This window comes from Bos javanicus, chromosome 29, assembly GCF_032452875.1.
Source record: "Bos javanicus breed banteng chromosome 29, ARS-OSU_banteng_1.0, whole genome shotgun sequence".
Classification (NCBI taxonomy): domain Eukaryota; kingdom Metazoa; phylum Chordata; class Mammalia; order Artiodactyla; family Bovidae; genus Bos; species Bos javanicus.
In genome coordinates, this window is record NC_083896.1 from 35,395,082 (window position 1) to 35,414,705 (window position 19,624).

General features: G+C 47.8%; 1 protein-coding gene across 7 annotated transcripts in view; it reads right to left on the reverse strand.

The window, feature by feature from the left end:
- NTM (neurotrimin) overlaps positions 1–19,624 on the reverse strand; it is a 973,298-nt gene that overhangs the window by 422,329 nt on the left and 531,345 nt on the right. For 5 of the 7 annotated variants that reach the window (XM_061406452.1, XM_061406449.1, XM_061406453.1 and 2 more), the window contains exon 2: positions 4,586–4,670. In XM_061406452.1, the coding sequence (XP_061262436.1) occupies positions 4,586–4,670 (85 nt within the window). Of the gene's footprint in view, positions 1–4,585; positions 5,488–6,198; positions 6,587–19,624 lie in introns of those variants that run through there. The other 2 variants (XM_061406455.1, XM_061406451.1) reach the window with 2 other exon arrangements.

Below are 19,624 nucleotides of genomic sequence, written 5' to 3' on the forward strand. Positions count from 1 at the left end.
GAAAACGTGACATGCATTCATCAAAGTTGTCAAGTGACATGGTGACATTTAGTGATAGTCTAATTAATGAGAGCCACACAGCTGATATCTCAGGCTCCCCTGATCCCATCAGAGCAGCACAGTCATGTCCACTGGGAGTAAGATACTGTTCTCTGACCACAGGCAGACCACCCACCCACCCATTAATGGACACAACGTCCTCCACGATTGATGACCTCTTCGACCTCTGCGCCCACAGCCCAGCCTTGTGAGTTGGACCCAAGGTCCTGGGTGAGAAGCTTCAGCCTCAAGCCTTTCCACACCCAACATCCAGCTCACGCCCTTCAAGTAAGAACCATTCCACACATCTTGGCTGGACCACAGTTGTATGGAGACTGGGTGATATTCTGTTTTGTTTTGTTTTTAGCCATCTCATCTGTTCAATGGACATCTGGGGGCACATGGCGCTCCGGACACAACATGGCACATGGCGCTCCTGCTTCCAAGAGCTCGCTGCCCCCCAACCACAAGGAGAGGGAAAAGGGAGATGAATGCCACTGCAAGACAGGGCAAGAGAGAAAATGAGTGGGGAGACACCAACCACTTGAGAAGAGCCATCAGGGGAGCATAGGACGCGCTGGGGAAAGCTGGTCCTGCAAAGTCAAGGACTCGGCATTCCACTAACTCGGCCACTCACTAACGTGTGATCTTAGGTAAACTCCCCTCTCTGCGTCTCAGCATCCTCATCTATAAAACGGAGACGCATGTGTGTGTGCTAAAGTCACTTCAATCACGTCTGACTCTTTGTGGCCCCATGGACTGTAGCCGACCAGGCTCCTCTGTCCATGGAATTCTCCAGGCAAGAATACTGGAGTGGGTTGCCTTGCCCACCTCCAGGAGACCTTCCTGACTCAGGAATCGAACACACGTCTCTTACATCTCCTGTATTAGCGGATTCTTTACAACTAGCACTGCCACTTGGGAAGCCCAAAATGGAGACTTCGGGCTTGTAATTTGAGATGTAATAGATTATTAGATCTATTTCAGAGAGTTGTTGTGAGGATTCATTGCGAATAACTGACCAGTAACTGATAGTACTATGCATTTATTTTGGAGAAGGAAATGGCAACCCACTCCAGTATTCTTGCCTGGAGAATCCCACAGACAGAAGAGTCTGGCAGGCTATGGTTCAGAGAGTTGGACATGACTGAAGCGACATGCATGCATCTATTTAACATTATTACTACTGCTGCATAATCTGGCTTCCAAATCTCCTAGCTGTGCACCCTTAATCAAATGATATAAACTCTCCAAGCCTCAGTTTTAGCATCTGTAAAATGGGGGTTGATCATGGCACCTACAATCAGAGGGGTGGCATTAGGGTTAAATGTTTATGTTATGAGTTTGGTGATAGGTGAAACAGTATATAAAACACCTAGAGTACTCCTTCAGACATAGTGAGCACCCAAGAAACTTAGGTTCATATTATTATTATTATTTCACAGTCTATTGTATGAAACCTCACTCTTTTATAAAAATATGCATACAGACTATTGGCAGGAGGGCAGAAGGAGTGGGAGACTGCAAATTGTCTGTAATTCTATTCAGACTGTGGATGCCATACTAGGTGAAAGGTCTCCTGGTTCTTCCACAAGGATCATTAGAGCTAATTGGAGGAAATAAAACCTCCTAAAAAGTTCCCTCACATTAGAATCTGCTGCTGAAGCATGCATTCTTTGGGGACTGCAAAAGATCCTCAAAAAAAAAAAAAAAAAAAAAAACGAAACTGGTGAGAACAAAGCAGAATAATATGAAATTAGAGCAAAAAGTCCTCTGCTGGTTGAGGAGAAAACTACAAGCGTAAACCTCATGGTCACCCACGGTGACTTGAGGAGGGTGGCTCCCCTGGCAGGGCTGGGGTGGTCAGGGCCAGCCTGACTGGGGTGGGTAGCTTGGTGACATGTTGAATCAAGAAATAAGGAAGGGAGGAAAGAAGGAAGGAGGGAAAGGGAGGGAGGACAAAAGAAAGAAGAGACCAACATACACACAATAAAACCCAAAGGGAAATAACCCAGAGCCCTGAACCACTACAGTGTTGCAACCTGAAATCAGGTTACATGCAAATTTCGCAATTTCTGTGCAAACAAAATACATTCTGAGATTTCCTACTTGCTTCTCTGCACAGAGAATCACAAGAGGCCAAGCCCATGTCTGAGGGCTTAAGGGCTTCTCCACGGAAGTGCACCCCACCATGGTGGCCCTTCCTCGTCCAGTGAGGGAGGGCGTGCGGAGGACCAAGCTCATCCTACAGAGATTCGAGCACCCCCGTTCCCTGCGGCCCAGCTCACATCCCCACTCAGGCCCGCGGCCAGTGGGCTGGCATCAGACAGATCCCCGTTCCTCTAACCCCTGCCCTGGAGGGCTCCCTCCACTGGGAGGGTCTCTCTGCTGCGTGATGAGAAGACAGTCGGCCCCAGGGGCTGCCTAAGTGTCAGGGGAAGCTCCAGGAGGGCCTCTGCGCCAGAGCTGGGCTGTGGAAGCCCCACAGTATCCCACTTCTTCCATCTACAACCAGTCAAGACCAGTGAGTCCAAACACACGTCAAAATGCAAACAAACGTGAGAGCAAGAGAGAGACGGAGAGAAAGGCCCAGAGAAAGCCAGCAAGAGGCACGGTAGTGAAGACAAAGAGAGAGAAGCCAGCAGGTACACAATCATGCGATTTTTCAAGAGGAGCTGCTCCTACCCAGGCCTGGCCCCGGGTGGAGCATATGCTGGCGGGGTCCTGATTCTCCTGAGCCTGGGGGCTGCCTGCCGAAGACCACACCCCGGCCCACCCATATCCCCTCACTGTTCCTATACTATGGGAGCTACTGACTGCAAGACCTCTTGGTCTTGCTTCTTTATCTCCTAATGTCTACAGAGCTGACTACCTTCCACCTTCTTGAAAGTACCATTCCATTCATGTCTACAGTGTTCTCCGGTACGACTGTCTCTGTCTTATCTCCTGGGGGCTACACCTTGCAGCCAAAGGTTGGGGGACAAAGGGCACATGCAGAGGACACTACATGCCATTCACTATATTGCTTCAGAGGCTTGTTTTTGTGTTTCTTTCTAAACAGTCTGAGATCAGGACACATTTGAAGCGTCCACAAAATCCTTTACAAAGCAGACACACAGCTATTTCGGGTATGAGGCAGTCAAATCTTTAACCTTTGCTCAAAATCATCCCTAACTCAGGGTTCCGTGGAAGAGGTGGATCCCAGAACCAAAGAAAACCTAGCAATCCTTGGGGGCATGGGTGTTAGCTTGCCAGAGACAAAGGAGCATGGGCGCCTACAGGCTTCGACAGGCCCTTAAATCACACCCCTCCTCCGGCAACATCCTGACAAGTCAGCTTTGTAACCCATGCCCCTTCCTCAACATTTTCTATCCTGTGGGTATTGCCTCATGCATCATCCATAAACCTTAGAAGGACAGTCACAGAAGGGGTAAAACAGTGGCTACCAGCTCCAAGGTTGTCTCTCCAAGAATCTTCACGCACAGAGAATGGAATACTGCCACACTACCGTGCAGTCAGCTCAGCGGTGGCCCAGTCTGGGAAACTTTATTTAAGCAAGCACATCATTCTTTCCACGAACCTTCTTAACTTCTACCTCCTGCGGACTCTCATCAAATTCCAGAGCATAAGATCCCCGCTTACAATCACTGACGTTCTGTGTGGCCCTCCTGTGTGTGGTATGGTTTGTAGACACTGGAAATTGGAGTTAGCATTTCAGGAGGCAGGGTAGAAAGAGAGACAGGCTCATCCTACCTCACACAAAACATAGCCAAGATTCTTCTTCTCTTCTTCCTCCAGCTCCTATCAGCCTGAACCCCAGAAGTCCATCAGGACCCAACTCAACAATGAAATCCCCTTTCCGTTGGGTAGATGAGCTTTGCACACACTGCTGTGGAGGACAGCACCACTGAGAGAGCAAGTGATATTTTCCAAGGAGAAGTCAGACTCATGTCCATGGCTTCGATCTCAGGGCCATGTTCAGATAGAGAAAGCATGTCCCTCTGGTCACCAGCTCGAGGCTCGAAGGTGCCCCAAGAAAGCCCAGACAGTCAGACCCAGGACAAAACAGCCGCTCGACCAGAGTATGGGAGCTGGCTGGCAACTTCCCATGGCATGGGCAGAGTGATGGCATTCACAGGAAGCCAGACCCGACCTCTGGGACTCATTAACTTCAGAGAAGACTGCTCACGCTGAGCCCCAGCCAGGCCCCCAGTCACCACACCACCAGCTTCAGGCAACAGACAGCGCTCAGGACCCTGGCCTCCATATCAGAGACCCCCTGGCCCAGCGCCCCTCCTGCTTACCAAGTCCTGAGCCAAGGAGGCCAGGTTTGGGAAACAGCTCATCTCTGGAACCGCTGAACGTTTCCCCATGACCACCACCTTTCCAGGCAGAACACCCAGTTCAGCCATGAAGTGGGCAGCCCAGCGAAGCAGCGAAGCCTCCCTGCAGCAGCTCCACGGTACGCACCTGCACCCCGAGCGCTCTCCCCCCACGTCCCCTCCACAAATCACTGTCGATTCAGAGAGGGATGGCGGCTCCCTACCTGAGGGTGGCGCTCTCCCCCTGCCGGACCGTCACGTTGTCCATCGCCTTGGGGAAGGTGGCATCTCCGCTGCGCACGGGCACTCCTGTGGGTACAAGGAACAGCAGCCTGAGAGACACGACCACGAGGCACTTCCAGGGCAGGAACAGGGACCCACAGACCCCCATCCTCGACAGCCACAACTTCCCAGAACTCCGGCGGCGGCTCGGCACACGCCCCCCAGGCGCGCACAGGAAGTGGGTGGGGTGGGGGAGCGAGCACGGGGACCCGGAGGCGCGGGCTGGAGAAAAAGCGCGCAGACTCCTCCAAGTCGGGTGTTCCTCCCCAAATCGAGCCTCAGCGCTCCAGCCTCGGAGAAGCGGTTTCCACGGAGGACATCCAAAGGGGGCTGCCTCTGTGCTGCTTGGCCGAGAAGGTGGCCGAGAGAGGAGAAGCGCCAGACAGGTGCGAAGGTGCGGGCACGTCTCAGGAGCCCCTTCCTTGCGTTAACAGTTCAGGCATGGCACTTGGGAGAGGAGTAAGCACTTTGGTACTAGAAGGGGACAGGGGTGGGTTGGATCCGGCCACCCAGAGATGATCTGAATTCCTCAGTTCCAACAAGGGCAGGTCCAATACTTTCTTTGTAAGTTTCGGAAGAAGGATGGCCAGCAAATAAGTCTGTAACAATAGCAGAGCCTAAAAGTGGAGCACGCAGAAGGCGCAGGGGTGAGCCAGCAGGAGAGGGAGGCTACGCCGGGCTTCGTGCGATCCGGACGGGGGTTGCTGCGGCAGCCGCCTCGGTCAACTTCCTCCGAGCCCAAATGCGCGCTGCAGCCGCCGCGATGCGGCCGGTCTAGCCTGGGCGGTCTCTGCAGCGGCGGCCCTTCGCTCGCTCGCTCGCTCGCTCGCTCGCTCGCTGGGCAAGGCGAGGCGCTGCCGGCCCCGGAGCCGTGCGGACGCCAAGCTCAGCGGCCGCCCCCGGCCTCCGCGCCGCCGGCCTCCCGGGAGCAGCCCCGACGCGCGCGGGCCCCGACCGCCGGGGTTGTCATGGCAGCAGCTCCATCACTGACCGCCGCTCTCCGCGGTGCCGGCGCCGAGCAAGCGGGCGGACCGCGCGCATCCCTGCGGGCGGCGGGCGCGGGGCGCGGGGCGCGGGCGCCCACCTTAACCCCCGCCGCGCCGCGCTGCGGCCGTGCACGAGCCCGGGCGAGGAATTTAACCATTTCCCCCCTTGAGGAGCTGTCATTTCCAAATTAAGAAGAAAGGCAAAGTTACCAAGCGGTCTTAATAAGCCCGAGACATCTTAATAAGGGTCACAAACTAATTAACTAGGAAAGGAAAACCCTGAAGCATGCACGTGTGCACGTTTAAAATTATCAGATTAATTCATTAGCGTTTAGAGTAAATTTAAAGTGTTGGGAGGATGTTCTAGAATAATTCCATTTATTATTCAATAGTCAACGCCCACCCCCCCAACAGCCGCCACCCCCCCCCCCCGCCAAAAGCTCCTTCAAACATCATTCTAAATAGAGATCTTCCATGTATAAAACCACTGCAAAATCACAGAAGCCTCTTAGCGTGCGAATCTGGCAAAACCACATCAAAATGTTGGTCAAGTTCCGACACTGACTTACATTCTCTATTCTTGTTCTGTCGACATGAAAAGATGCTGGCCCTGCAGAGTGCTCATTTCAGATGAATGAGTGTGAGCCCCTGGCATTACTGATACCGAAGATTCCCAAGTGCCCAGGGCTTCACACTCTTGCAGAGCCGGTTTCATCTTAAGAGGTGTGTTTCTCAAATTCTTGAAACTCAGGGGGAAGCTGCACTGGCCTCAGTTCCTGTCACTTCTCCTCTCTGGCTGCTGTGTGCCCACCTTTGTATGTTTCCTCTTACTTCAGCTCCGATGGAATGTGGCTCCTTCCCTCCTGGGCCAGGCTCCTGAGCAAGGGGGGAGCCCCGAGCTGCACACAGCCCACCCTGCATGCTAACACCAACATGATTCTCTGCTTGGGGACTCCTGTCTGAGCTCCCTGCACTGACCCAGATTCTCCCTGGGGAAAGAGAAGAGGCAGTGTGGCTTTGTTTTTCCCCTGGACTTTCTCCCAAATCCAACCAGGAGGCTTTTTTTTAAACAACTGTTAAAAAGCAACAATAACAACAAAAAATGTGTTCTTCCCAGAGTCATCCAGCCACCACCAAAAAGAAACTGAATTATTCCAACTAAGTCACTGTCATGTAAGGGTCCTGGTGCCATAAAGTCCGTGTATCTTTCAACCAATCATCCCAGGTACGTGTAGATAACACGTGTGTGAATGATGCACAAGCATTTCACTCCTCATACCCCGTGCCCACAACTGCCCTGGGTTGGAAGGGATGGAGGTGGGTGTGCAGATGTGGAAGCCAAGCAAGGTAACAAAGAAAGACTGAGAAGGTATGGCTTCCTCTTTTAACAGGTAATCAGAAAGTGTGCATGCGTGCATGCTCAGTCGCTTCAGTCATGTCTGACTCTGCAACCCCATGGACTGTAGCCATCCAGGTCCCTCTGTCCACAGGATTCCCCAGGCTAGAATACTGGAGTGGGTTGGTCATGCCCTCCTGCAGGGGATCTTCCCAACCCAGGGATGGACCCCGGGTCTGCTACATTGCAGATGGATTCTTCACCCACTGAGTCACCTGGGAAGCCCCCAGAAAATGTACTACCAGGTAAAGTTGAGCAACTCACACTGAAGATCAAACTTAATCCATCATTAGGCCCATTTCCCCCTCGTTTCCTCCACTGACTTTTCTAATATTAAATTCTCAGGGAAATCCATCTGCTACTTTTAGCTGGTGGGGCCATTTGATATATAACACCAAAAAAAGAAAAATCAATTGTCAACTTGTGACCACAAAGGATGACTTTGCTCTCAGGAAAACCAAAAATGATGTCTATGGGGAGCAGGAGATTTTGTTTATGTTTTTGAAAGAAGAAGAGAATTAACCGATTTCAGCACCAGTCCATTCTTGCCAGACCCTATTTTGTCTCGATATTTGCAGTGGGAAATCTCGGGGAAATAGGAAATCGCATGATTTCCCCGAGCTCAAATGTTATATGATAGCAGACGTTAGGTGTGAGATCATGATTGCTGACCTCAGTCTGCTGAATTTGGGATTCTCCCGTAGAGCTAAGGAGTTACCTCTGACCATCCACCACCACTGTAACCACCCCTCCAATTCCTCTTGGTAAACAGGTCTTAGCACCTCAAGTAGAAACAAGCACAGCAGTGGAGAAGGGAGAGGGACTCTTTCTGGGGTTTGGAGTCATTTTCCTCCAGACTTGAGAATGGCAGGCATGACTCCTTTCATGATAAATTCTCATCCTGGCTCTTGCATCTAATTCCCAGGTAGGTACAAATGAGCATTAGTTTTTGCATCTCGGAATGTGCGTAATGACAACAGCCAGCCTTCCCGAGGGGCCTACAGACATGATTAACTCTACGGTAAAATACTTAGAAATCCATTTAAGGTAGAAGATGGTTTATTAATATATTTTGCCTGCCACTGCTTCATTATTATAGCCAGGCAGAAAAAGAACTCTTCTCACAGGCTCTGTAGGATGTTCGGCTTATACCAGTCTGCGGGCTCTTGGTCTGAGATAGACACACCGTCTTTGTGTCTGGCTGGGGAAGGGACAGTGGTGAGCCGCAGCCTCCTGGCCTGGCCAACAGGAAACCCAGCAGAGATCAGGGTGGACAAAGAAAAGCCACTGGCAACCTCATAGCTGCTTCGTGGACCCAGGGATCCAAACTTCATTCAAAAATGGAAGTTGAGAAAGCGGTGAGAGGTCAGAGATGCCGGCACAATTAACAAGGCAGAATCCGTTTTATTGAAACTCGTGATTGAAGCGGTTTGAATAGATGAAGATCAAAATCATATGTCAGCTCCCGTCTCATCGCCTAATCCCTAAATATAACCAACACTTGGTGGCTTATCTTATATCCTGTCTCTTGCTTCATAAAAACTGCTGGATTTATTTTATTTATTTTATTTTTTTTTATTTTTTGCCCAGCATATCCGAGTTAATGAAAAAGGAATGACAGTCAGAGCAATTTCATTATTTGTGTTCTTTATAGAAACAACTTCCTTTCTACCTACTGGAAAGAGGATTCCTAACGAGCGCCCACCTCCACCTTCTCCCCTCCGTGCCCCCGCCCCATCTCTCTCTGCACCCCCCTCTTCCCTCCTGCATACACATATACTGTATACATAAATCAACTTGTCACAGCTTGTCTCTGTGCTGACAGCTGTAATTGCTGCAGGTTATAAAAATATCTGTAGGACAATGCCTTTCAAGCTCTCAGGCACACACATACACACTCACACAAACTGTCTGAATGAAAGAAAACAATCATATTCCTTTAATAATCCTGGGACTGCAAAGGAGGGGGCACGGAGGAGCTTGCCGTGTGGACTGGAGGGCTGGCAGGCAGGTGAGGACGTGGGGGAGATGAAGACTCCCAGCAGTGGCGCATCTCCACACTAAAGAAGGGATGGAGAAGGGAACACTTGCCAATGGAAGGGAAATCGGCTGTTTTTGTTTTTCCCTGTGTTGCCTACAGCAAGCTGGGGTTGGTTGAAGAGCAGTGAATTCTCCATACACACAAGAGACCGAAAGAAGAGCTCTAGCCTGAGACATGCCTGTGCTGCTGCTGCCTTCTCTAAAAAGGCGAAAGGCCCCCCTCTCCTGGTGGAGATTCCAAATAGGAGCTCAGACGAGAAGATGTTGCTTGCAGGGTGGTTACAGAGAATGGGGTGGCACCAAATGGACAGCAGGATGTTTAATCAGGAGGGGCGGGGTCCATCTGAATCAGTGATGGCTCTAGGGGAGTGAGGAAGGGCTGGGCTCTAGAAGAATACGTGCTCTTCTGTCCTGCAGAGGATCAAAAAATCATTGTTCATCTGGGCTAGAGTCTGGTGTGTGAGGATTTCAGAGGGAAGAGCCAAAGAGCAGCTTGAAGAAGGGAAAGAAGCATCAGAGGAAAAGAAAGCAGTCATGAATGGAGAGAACTGAGGAGGAAGGGAACAGGGCAAAGGTGAGGCTGCTCCTGGATTGTGAGAGCCGTGAAACTTTGTAAGTTACATCAAGAGGAGAGGTTGTCAGCAGAGTAATAGGCAGACAGAAAAGGAAAGAAGCGACAGGCAAATGAGCAAAATCAAAGTGACGTCAAAGCAAACACCAGATACCCAGAGGGGAACAGGACTAGAGTCAGGGGTCCTGAGGGGAACCATCTCTCTTCTTCTACGTTTGGGGTCATCTTAAGACCCTGGAGTCAGAGAATGACAGAATGCTAGGGTCACAGGGCACCTTGAAAGACATGTAACCCACTCATTTCATAAGGAGGTAGGGAGGGAACCCAGCAGAGAGGACCCATTGTCATGGGAATAAAGTTAACAACTGGTAAATCAAGACTAGAACTCAGGGCTGCTGGCCACTGCCCTGTTCTCTTGGCCGTACCTGGCAAGTAAGGACACTGCTTAAGAACCAAATGATAAAATATGTCCCATGGCTGCTACATCTGTGCAAGAGAGAACCACAGAAGTGTTACTATTATTTTGCCCGGTACTGATGCTTCTGAGTGTCTGATTATTCAACTGAATTCAATATAGCCAGGAAATGTTGAAGGTAACCAAGTAGACTTTGAGCTCTTCCTATGGAGCAGAAAGTTAGAGATACAAAGATGAAAGACATCACCCTGCCCTCAATTTGCCTACAGTTGAGTGCTATCGGAGTAGTCCATGGTTCTTTTTGCATTTATGTCCCAGGAAGCCCCTGAGAACAGTCTTATTGCCAAGAATGAGCTGGGATGTGCCTCCTAGTTGGGAACAGTCGATCCTGTTTCATGTGTCCAGATTTCCAGCTAAGCTTCATTGGAAGTGGCATTAGGGTCTCCCTAGTGGTTCAGTGATGAAGACCCCCTTCCAGTGCACGGGGTTGGGGAGCTAAGATCTCACATGACTCATGGCCAAAAAAATCAAACTTGAAACAGAAACAATATTGTAACAAGTTTGATAAAGACTTTAAAAATGGTCCACATCAAAAAAAAAATCTTTAAAAAAACAAAAATAAGTGGCATCAGAGGTGGTGGAGTACTCTCAAGGATGTTAAAATTGTAGGGAAAACATTCATCTACTTGACAAACCGCGTTTTTAGTGCACACTAAATGCCAGCAACGCACTAGGTGCTGGATTTCAGCTGTGGGCGAGAGAGACAAAAACAAAAACCATCCTGTGTCTAACCCTCATTAAGGACACTGTCCAGCAGGGGAGACAGATGTGAAAGTAAGAACTTCACAAGACGTAGACGTGATGGTGATCAGCACTGTGGGGAAGTGGAAGAACAGGCATGCTAGAAGGCTCTCACAGAATGGGGAAGATCGGGAGATGAAACTGGGGCTCCATAGTGAGAAGGAGTTGAGTGTGCAGGTGGTGTGGGCCGGAATCTAGTTACAGGCTCGCCAGAATGTGCACAACCAGGGACTGGAAGGAGGCTGGGCCAAAGTTGCCTTTTATATTCAGACTGTGCTCCCTTAGACTGAGGGTGGGGACGTCTGAAGTGCTCTGTCTGATTGGAAAGCCCTAACTGCTTCTTCGCCCTGTGTCCCTGCATTCATTGATTCATTCAGTACATATTTATCAATTAAGGATGACCAGTGGTTTTGGACTCAGACAGACCAGAAGTCAAACTTCGTCTCCATCACTAACTGTGTGACCTTGCGGGAATAACCCAATTTGCAAAATAGTGCTCAAAATGGTACCTACCGCGAAGGGGAGGTATGAGGATGCTATGAGGGTCTGATGGACAGAGGGTAGCAGAGGGCCTGGCAGCTGCAAGCCTCCCATGGGGGGACCAAAAGGGGGCCACGCGTGTGCTCCCCTCCTTCAGAGGGGCCTCGGTGGGATATTCATCCTGAGAACCCAGGAGCTGCCGTCTCAGTGTCGGGAACCATCCCTGGGCACATCCTGAGGGTGTCGTTCCTGGAGCAGGGCAGAAACTTCAACTGAGATGTGGTCAGAAAGGGCAGTCGCTGAGCTTCAAACCAAGGCAGGAGGAAATGGGTGACCCTCCTGTTCCCACCCCAAGGTCTTGAGAAGCACACAGGATCCAGGCCCATGGGAAGCAGCCTGAAGCTTGAGAAAGAGGACGGGGCTGCTTCTCTGTGTGGCAGCCTGGGTACCTTTGTCTGTTCAGGCTCCCACATACACCGGGAAAGGAAACCACCTGAGAAAAGGCGAGACGCCTCCTCCGAGCAGCAAATGAGTAGTGCCTCTGACCACTTGCATGCAGCTTGGGTCCCTCTTTGCTCCTGTGGGCCTGGCAGTGGAGCCCAAAGCCCCCTACCCATCCTAGGGTCTAGATTTACACTAGTCAATGGATATTATTACTACCATGTAGCTTCGGCCTCATTGCTCCCACTTCCCACCACTGAGCACCCCAGTGCCTCATAGCCTCGTGGAAGTGAGCAGGGGTGACCTGCACACACCTGCCTGCACACACACACAGACTCCAGTTCCAAGGTTAGATGATGCAGCCTAACCAGGGTCAGTAGCGGCTGTCTCAGAGAAAGAGCCTTTGGATGGCAACCGGCCAACCCCAAACTTGAAGCTTCAACCCCAAATGTACCCTTAGAGGAGCTTGGCTTGCCTAGCCATGCCCTGATGCCTTTCTCCCTAATCAGTTACCTTCAAGTCTCTCTTTAACCTTCTGTCTGCATTTTTTGCATTTTCTCCCCAGCCAGGAGCAACTGCAGAAGACAAAAACTGTAATGAGACAAGAATTTGCTCGACAACATACAGGTTCCATTGTACTTCTTACCGGACATGGCATTTTGTAAACATCATTTTGTAAACCAGAGTATCCGGATCCAAGTCTTAACTCTGGCCAACATTAGACAAGTCTCTTGTTTGTTTGTTTGTGCTTATTTGTTTTCAGAAAAACCAACATCTCCATGAAATGTAGGTCTTTGAGAAGATCTAGTGCCAACCAATACATCCAAATGGGCTAATGCACTTTTGAAAGCTGAAAGCACTGTTCTGTGGTAAGATAATGGATGGTATCATTGACTCAATGGGCATGAGTCTGAGCAAATTCTGGGAGATAGTGAAAGACAGGGAAGCCTGGCATGCTGCAGTCTGTGGGCTCACAAAGAGTAGGATACAACTTAGCTACTGAACAGCAACAGTAGGGTGATAGCTCGTAGAAGGCTGGGGTCAAGGGTAAAGCATTTGCCACTCCCCAAGTCTGTCACTTACAGGCTGTATGGAGTTGCCCAAATCACGTCTAGTTTCCCTCTAAGTGAGGAGTTGGGATTAAACAACCTCATAGTCCCCTTCCCGCTTCCCCTGTGGCTCAGACAGCAAAGACCCCACCTGCCAATGCAAGAGACATAAGAGATGCGGGTTCAATCCCTGTGTTGGGAAGACCCCCTGGAGAAGGGCATGACAACCCACTCCAGTATTCTTGCCTGGAGAATCCCATGGACAGAGGAGCCTGGCAGGCTACGGTCCATAGGGTCGCAGTATCGAACCCGACTAATGCAACTTAGCATGCACAGTCCCCTTCCAACTCTCAGTCTTTGGTTTTATTGCTTCTAACACTCTTCTCGAAATCAGGTTATCCTTCCTATTTGCTCATCGGTTCCTATTATTGAGAAACTGCCCTCCTCACCCTGTCCTTCCATTGTTCCCACTCACCAAGGTGTCCATTTCAAAACTCAGAAAACGGTGGCGCAAAGTAATTAATGAGCTGCACTGGATCTAAGGCAGGCAATGGAAGAGCCAGGATGATTAAAAGTCTTCCGATAAAGGGTTTCTTTAAAGAAAAGAAAATCCCACAATGCAACCAGCAATGTTAATCTTCAATAAATAGGCTGTTAATATTTAACTGGCATTTATTTAAACTTACAGTAACTGTCCTATTAAATCTAAATTAATTGCCCGTTTGGGACTCTCCCCCTACAGCCTAGCTGGGACATGGCTGCCTGGATCATAGTGTGTGCTAGGCATCCAGCCATAAAGAGGAGAGTTCAGCCTCCTTCTAAGACTGGAAGATTACAATAGCATGCTTGGAAGGGCTTTAGAGGTCAACTGGACCAGGAAGTTTTATACCCTGTGTTTTGGGGCTTTCAGGGGCCCATTTTCCCCATCTCTTCAGTAAGGGCGTCAATGTGTGTTCTTATCTCTGCATCTGCTTCTCTCCACTGTCGTCTTTCCATTTTGAATTTCTCTTTCCTTTCTGCTGGTGACTTTCTTCTTTTACATCTCATATTTTACACTCATTCTGCAGTGGTTTTGTCTCAGTCTTTCTTTGAGTTTGTTAAGAGAGGCCATTTAAGTAAAATACATAGCAATTTCTGTGTTTGTGAACATGTGTGCATGTGTGTGTATGTGTGTGTGTGTATACACATATATATGCTATATATATATATATATACACACACACTAGTGGAAGAATCCGCCTGCAGTGTGGGAGACCGGGGCTCGATCCCTGAGTTGGGAGGAGGGCATGGCAACCCACTCCAGTATTCTTGCCTGGAGAATCCTAGGGACAGAGGTGTATGGTGGGGAGTCGCAGAGTCAGATATGACTGAGCAAGTAAGCATAGCATGTGTATATGTGTGTGTGTGTGTGTGTGTGTATAATTGAATGTGTCATAAAGAACATTTTATAATGGCAGTAGTATACAAAAGACCAAGAGCTGTGAAATAATCCCTGAGTCACACAGCTTTAGAAGGGGCAGCGAGAGTGTAATTGGGTAGGACTGATCTTTGCTATCCCTGAAATCAATCAATATTTTTTATTATAAATGTTGTCACAGCAAAACCTCTGGAATGCTATTTTGCTATGATTTTAACACATTCACAGCATTTCACACACACGCACACACACACATATTCATTGCTTTCAGTTTATTAGTGAAATGTGGATTAAAGATAAACACCTCATCAGATGGGTTAGCGTTGAAGCTAAGTTTCCTCAAGAAGTGGGAGCTGGTTGAGACTAAATTATCTCACCCTGAAGTTTCTGAGGGTGTAGGTCCCTGATTTAGACATATGAAGGCTCACTGTCTGCCTTGCAGGGCCTGGAGAGGCCTAGTGATGGAGAAGGGATGTGGTGTAAGATGGATTTAGGGAGGAGGAATACAGGGTGGAGCCGAGGGCAGGTGGGCAGGTGAGAAGGCATGTTACACATTCTTAAGGGGACTAAATGTATTCTCAACTGTTCGCTCGTGAAAGGCTTTACTGTGTGCTGCTTAGAAAACCCGTGTTTCTTTGTGTTTCTAACTAATGCACAAACCATCCATTTCCTTTTTGCTCCCTTACTTCAATCATCATCAGGTTACACTAGAGATCCTCACAGTGTCTTCAGTTGGAAAACAAATCCTCTGTTTTATTTAAAGAATAAAGCATCTTTATTCTTTATTTTATTGAACCTTATAAATTCAAAAACTAATGGAACACATTTCTGCATGTTCATGCATCTCCCTGGCCTTCCCCGTGTCCATCTTTCATTGTGCATTTGCCTTTGGAAGTCCAGGGTCTTTTAAGACAAAGCAATGGCAGTGACAGATATAACCTCACATCCTCACAAACTGGGAGCTGATGTGGGCCTTCCCTCCTAGAACGGAACAATTTCCCTGAAACCTGTGTACGCTTTCTTCATCTAGGATACCAGAAAGCTACAAGAGGCGCTGCAGGTAATGAGACAGTCAGTGACCTGGGAGTGGCCTGGGAGAGGGGACTTTGATGTGGTTCAGGTATCCCTGATCCTGGGGAGGGAGAGCAGGGAAAATGTTGTAAGCGGACATGGGAACATGGACAACACAAGGAAATAAGTCACCTAAGCTTTCACGGGAATGCCCACAAGGTGTCAGGATCAAAGGTGCCTTAAAGAGAAAGTGGTTAATGAAGATACTATCTTTTTCTTTCAAAAGTAGAGCATTGAGCTTAAAGCTAAGATGGAAATCAAGACCCAGATTGACATGTTTCTATCTGGAGAAGCACTGGCACCAGATTCTCCAGGGGAGAGTTGCTGGGACAAACCAAATGTAGTATTTCTATCAACAATCTGCCGAAGGGGATTCATAGAGAACTGTCCCGCGTCTGCAAAAAACATTAGGTCCCCTTAAGTAAGTAAACCTTCAGTTGACACGATGAGCTATAAATAATCCACAAAGTTATGCAAGTGTGCAGAGAAGTGGGTGAAATGCAATGTCACATATTTTAGTAAAGATCATGGAAAATGCCTTGATCTTTGATACTTTTTCACCCTAGACTCTGGGCAGTAGGCTAGGAGCAGTGATGAGCAGTGGATGGAGGGGCACGGATGGTGAGGCTAATGGCTCTGACTTTTAGTCCAAGCTCCACAAGTGGCCAGCTTGACCTCAGATGATTTTCTTCCCTCTCAGAGCCTCAGTTTTCTCCTCTTGTTAAATAGGAATATGTCCTACTCCACATACTTGCTATGCGGGGCTAAATGAGATGGCAGATATATAGTACCCAGAGAAGGAGCTGGCGGGTGGCACAGCCTCCACGTGGGTAGCCAGGAAAACAATGCCAGAAACAGCCATGGCTAGTGGCTCCTGAGTTAGGGGACTTAAAGCGCATTTTTGGAATATAATAGTATCTTGTTAACAGGTATCAGGATTTTTTGCCAAAAAAGAAATATTGGGAGTAACATTTTATGAAAGCTCTTGGAAGAATATTGGAAACGGAAACAAAGAAGCATTTTATTTACTCAAAATCACTGTGTCTAAATTCTGCAAATGGCACTCATAGTACTTACTGTTACACCTCACAAAGCATCCAGGAACTTCACGGGCCCAGCCTCTGGTGAGGAATCGGGACCCACTCTTAATCTCCCCTGTTCTTACCACTGCCCACTCCCATGTGTTTCTGCAATTCCTTTCTCTCACGGGTTCTTCACCTTCAGTGTCCAGTCCTTTCCAAAGCCCCACTTACCTGCCTGAGCCATCTTATTTTCTTCCTTGGAATAATGAGACTCCCTCTTCCAGGGATTTCTTCCGTCAGCTCTTACCAGATCTATTTCAAGCTCCACTTTCAAATCAAGTTTTCCTGAAAACCTGACCACGTCTCCCCTCTCCCACTTCAGTCTTTAGTGGCTCCACGCAGTAATTTGAATAAAGCCCCGAATGCTTTCTGTGGTTTCTGAGCCTTCACGATGCGGCCTCGTTTGCTTTCGCCTTTTTCTCCTGGTGCCTCTTCCTTTATTGAGCCATGCCACTGTTTATTTTAATTGATGACTATTTTCATCCCTCAAAGGTTTCTCTTTCTCAACGTGGGGCCTTTGCAAATGCTGACTTCCTGTCACCAATACTGTCCCCACATTTTTCAGGCTAAATTCTATTCATCCTTCTACATTCTTATTCCCTCATAAAGACCATACCTATTCCATTCAATCAGGTAAAAGCCCACTGCATTGGCACCCTCTAACATTCGCAACACTTGTAAGAGTTTAAATTCGTATCCTCTTATATCCTTGATGTCTGGCACATATTAGGTTTTTGATAAATATTTATTGACTTTAAGTATAGCTGGGGGAAACTCAAAATTAAAATTATTTTCTGGCAGGGCAGGGACTTCCAAATGAAGGAATGTTAAGAAGATGAATATTTGGTATTCATGAAGTGTACGAACAGGGCGTACACACACTTAATGACCAATCTCTAGCTAGAAGTAACAACTCCAAGAAATTGAAAGATGGTGGTTTAAGGATAAAAACAAGCCTGTCTGTATAAAAGGTTAAACAGGCAGAAAATAATATCTAAATAGGATAAAGGGAAGTTTGGAAAAATTAATGGGTGACAGACCCGCTCTGGTTTATTAAGTTAGGGGTGTCTGATGTATATCTCTAACCTTTGAAGTATGATTCCCATGCAAAATGGCCACTGTCCAAAATGCGTAAGGAGGACATCTGAACTGATATGACCTGGGGTGCCTTTGTATTGTCACAATAACTTTGTTGTCCACGTTGCTGGGGATAATGGAAATATGATCATCTTTCTCCCTGCACACCTCACGGCAGCCCATTCTTCAACAGTTGTGTACACTTAGGAAGAACAATTTTGAGATGCTGCAAGAAAAGGTGAGTGCAATTTGTGTGAACGGTGACCCCCCAAGCAGGGGAAAAGCCCCCTTCACCCTTTAGGGAGAATTAGATGGACCACCTTCAGTTCTTACCTTCTGCTATTTGGCTATTTCCTTCCCGTCCAATTCCTGATTTCCACTCTTAACTATGGGAGACCTGCTCCATCCTGACCCACTGTCTCCTTGAACATCAACTCCCAAGTGCTTGGGCCGCTTGCTCACCTCTCCTGACTCCCTCTTTCTGATCCAGCTCAACTTCTAATAACCAGAAGATGTGGGTCGCAGCATGGGTCTTTAGACTCCTGGTCCCCTGGTCTTTCTCCTCCACCTTATTGCTTCCCTGTATCAGCCTACTTTCCCAGGGATGACGAAGGGCAATCAGTTTCTCATATCATTCTTTGTCTTTCCCTCTTGGGAAAGAGCACTATGACAGCCGTAGCCCAAAACAATAGGTAACACACAGACCTGTGTGCTGAGTTTACTCTCCATACAATTTGCTTCACCAGAAGGTTTCTAACTATAACTTCATTTGAGAATCTCTATTAGGCGCTTTCACTTCCTGAAGACACAGCTGAATCACATGGACAGGACCCCAGCATTTCAAGGACAGGGCAAACCCAAGACCAGAAGCACTCTAGGAAAGTTCCTCCCAAATAGAGAGAAGTTACTTTCAAGGAAGTTAGTTGGAAAGCTTGTTTCTGATCCACAGGGGCAATGAGTACAGTCTTCTCACACTGATTCAACAGGTGAGTACCAGGGCTGATGATATGATACAACAGGGATGGTCATAACCTCTGTCCAGACCCCAGGGCTACAGACAAACACTAGAAGTAACTGTACTAATAATCAATGAATCACAAGTGTGATGCACATGACAAAAGGACAGGGGAACAGAAAAAGGAAGGGATAGTGTCTTGTTTATAATCCCTCTATTTTTAGCACAAAACAGGGTAACATAGATGAAATCATATGGGAGTGTAAGAAGGATGGTTGAATGAATAAACATGTATGAACATCTAGAATCTAGCATCTCAGTATCTGTTCATGAGGCCAGGTGGTTGTCCTGCTCCATACACAGGCATCTCTCTGACCTTTTTCTTTCTTCCAAGAGGCAGTAGGTTCTAGGGATCTGGGGCACCCTTCCCAAGTTCTTGTTATTTATCAAACCAAAATAGGACACATTTGCATATCAGGTTATATAAATATTTTCAGGGCACTCATTTTGCTTTTGGCAAAGCCAGCTTATCACGCTGTCATAAAAAGTCCACTCTAATCCCAACATCCACATTATGACCTCCTACCACTCTCCACCCAAGAAGGACATTAATAATCACCCATTAGCCAGGGTGCTCAGTTTGAACTTAAAAATTGTGAAAAACGATCTTATAAATTATTTTCCAAGGATATCATCTTTAAGTATTAACAGGTACAACTGACTCAGAATTCTGGGAATTGAGCATAATTACATGGAAATTGGCAGGCCACAAATGCCAAGAATCCTGTTAACCTTTACTATCTTGAAAAACCTCTCCTTGTAATTATCTCTTCCCTTTGTCTCAAATGTTACTGATGAATATTTAGAGGCCTAAGCAAACACAGAAGTGGATGGATTGGAGAAATCTTGATCTGTGTTTGGAATCCTGGAGTTTTCTAGGCATTCTATGAAATATCGAGATGCTAAATGGAGCACTTGGAATTCGACAATTTCCAGAACTTGTTTCCATCTTTGTACTGGCTCTGCTCTAGTTCTCTGCTTATAATTCTCCACGCTGAGTAGAAGCTCCTTTGCATTAGTAATTACAGAGAAATGTAGGTCAGAGGCATTTGGTGTCTAATGCAATTCCTGACCTGTTCTATGTCTTTGGAAAAGTCACTGCATCTTTTCAGGGCTTCAGATTTCCTTTCTGGAAGTGAA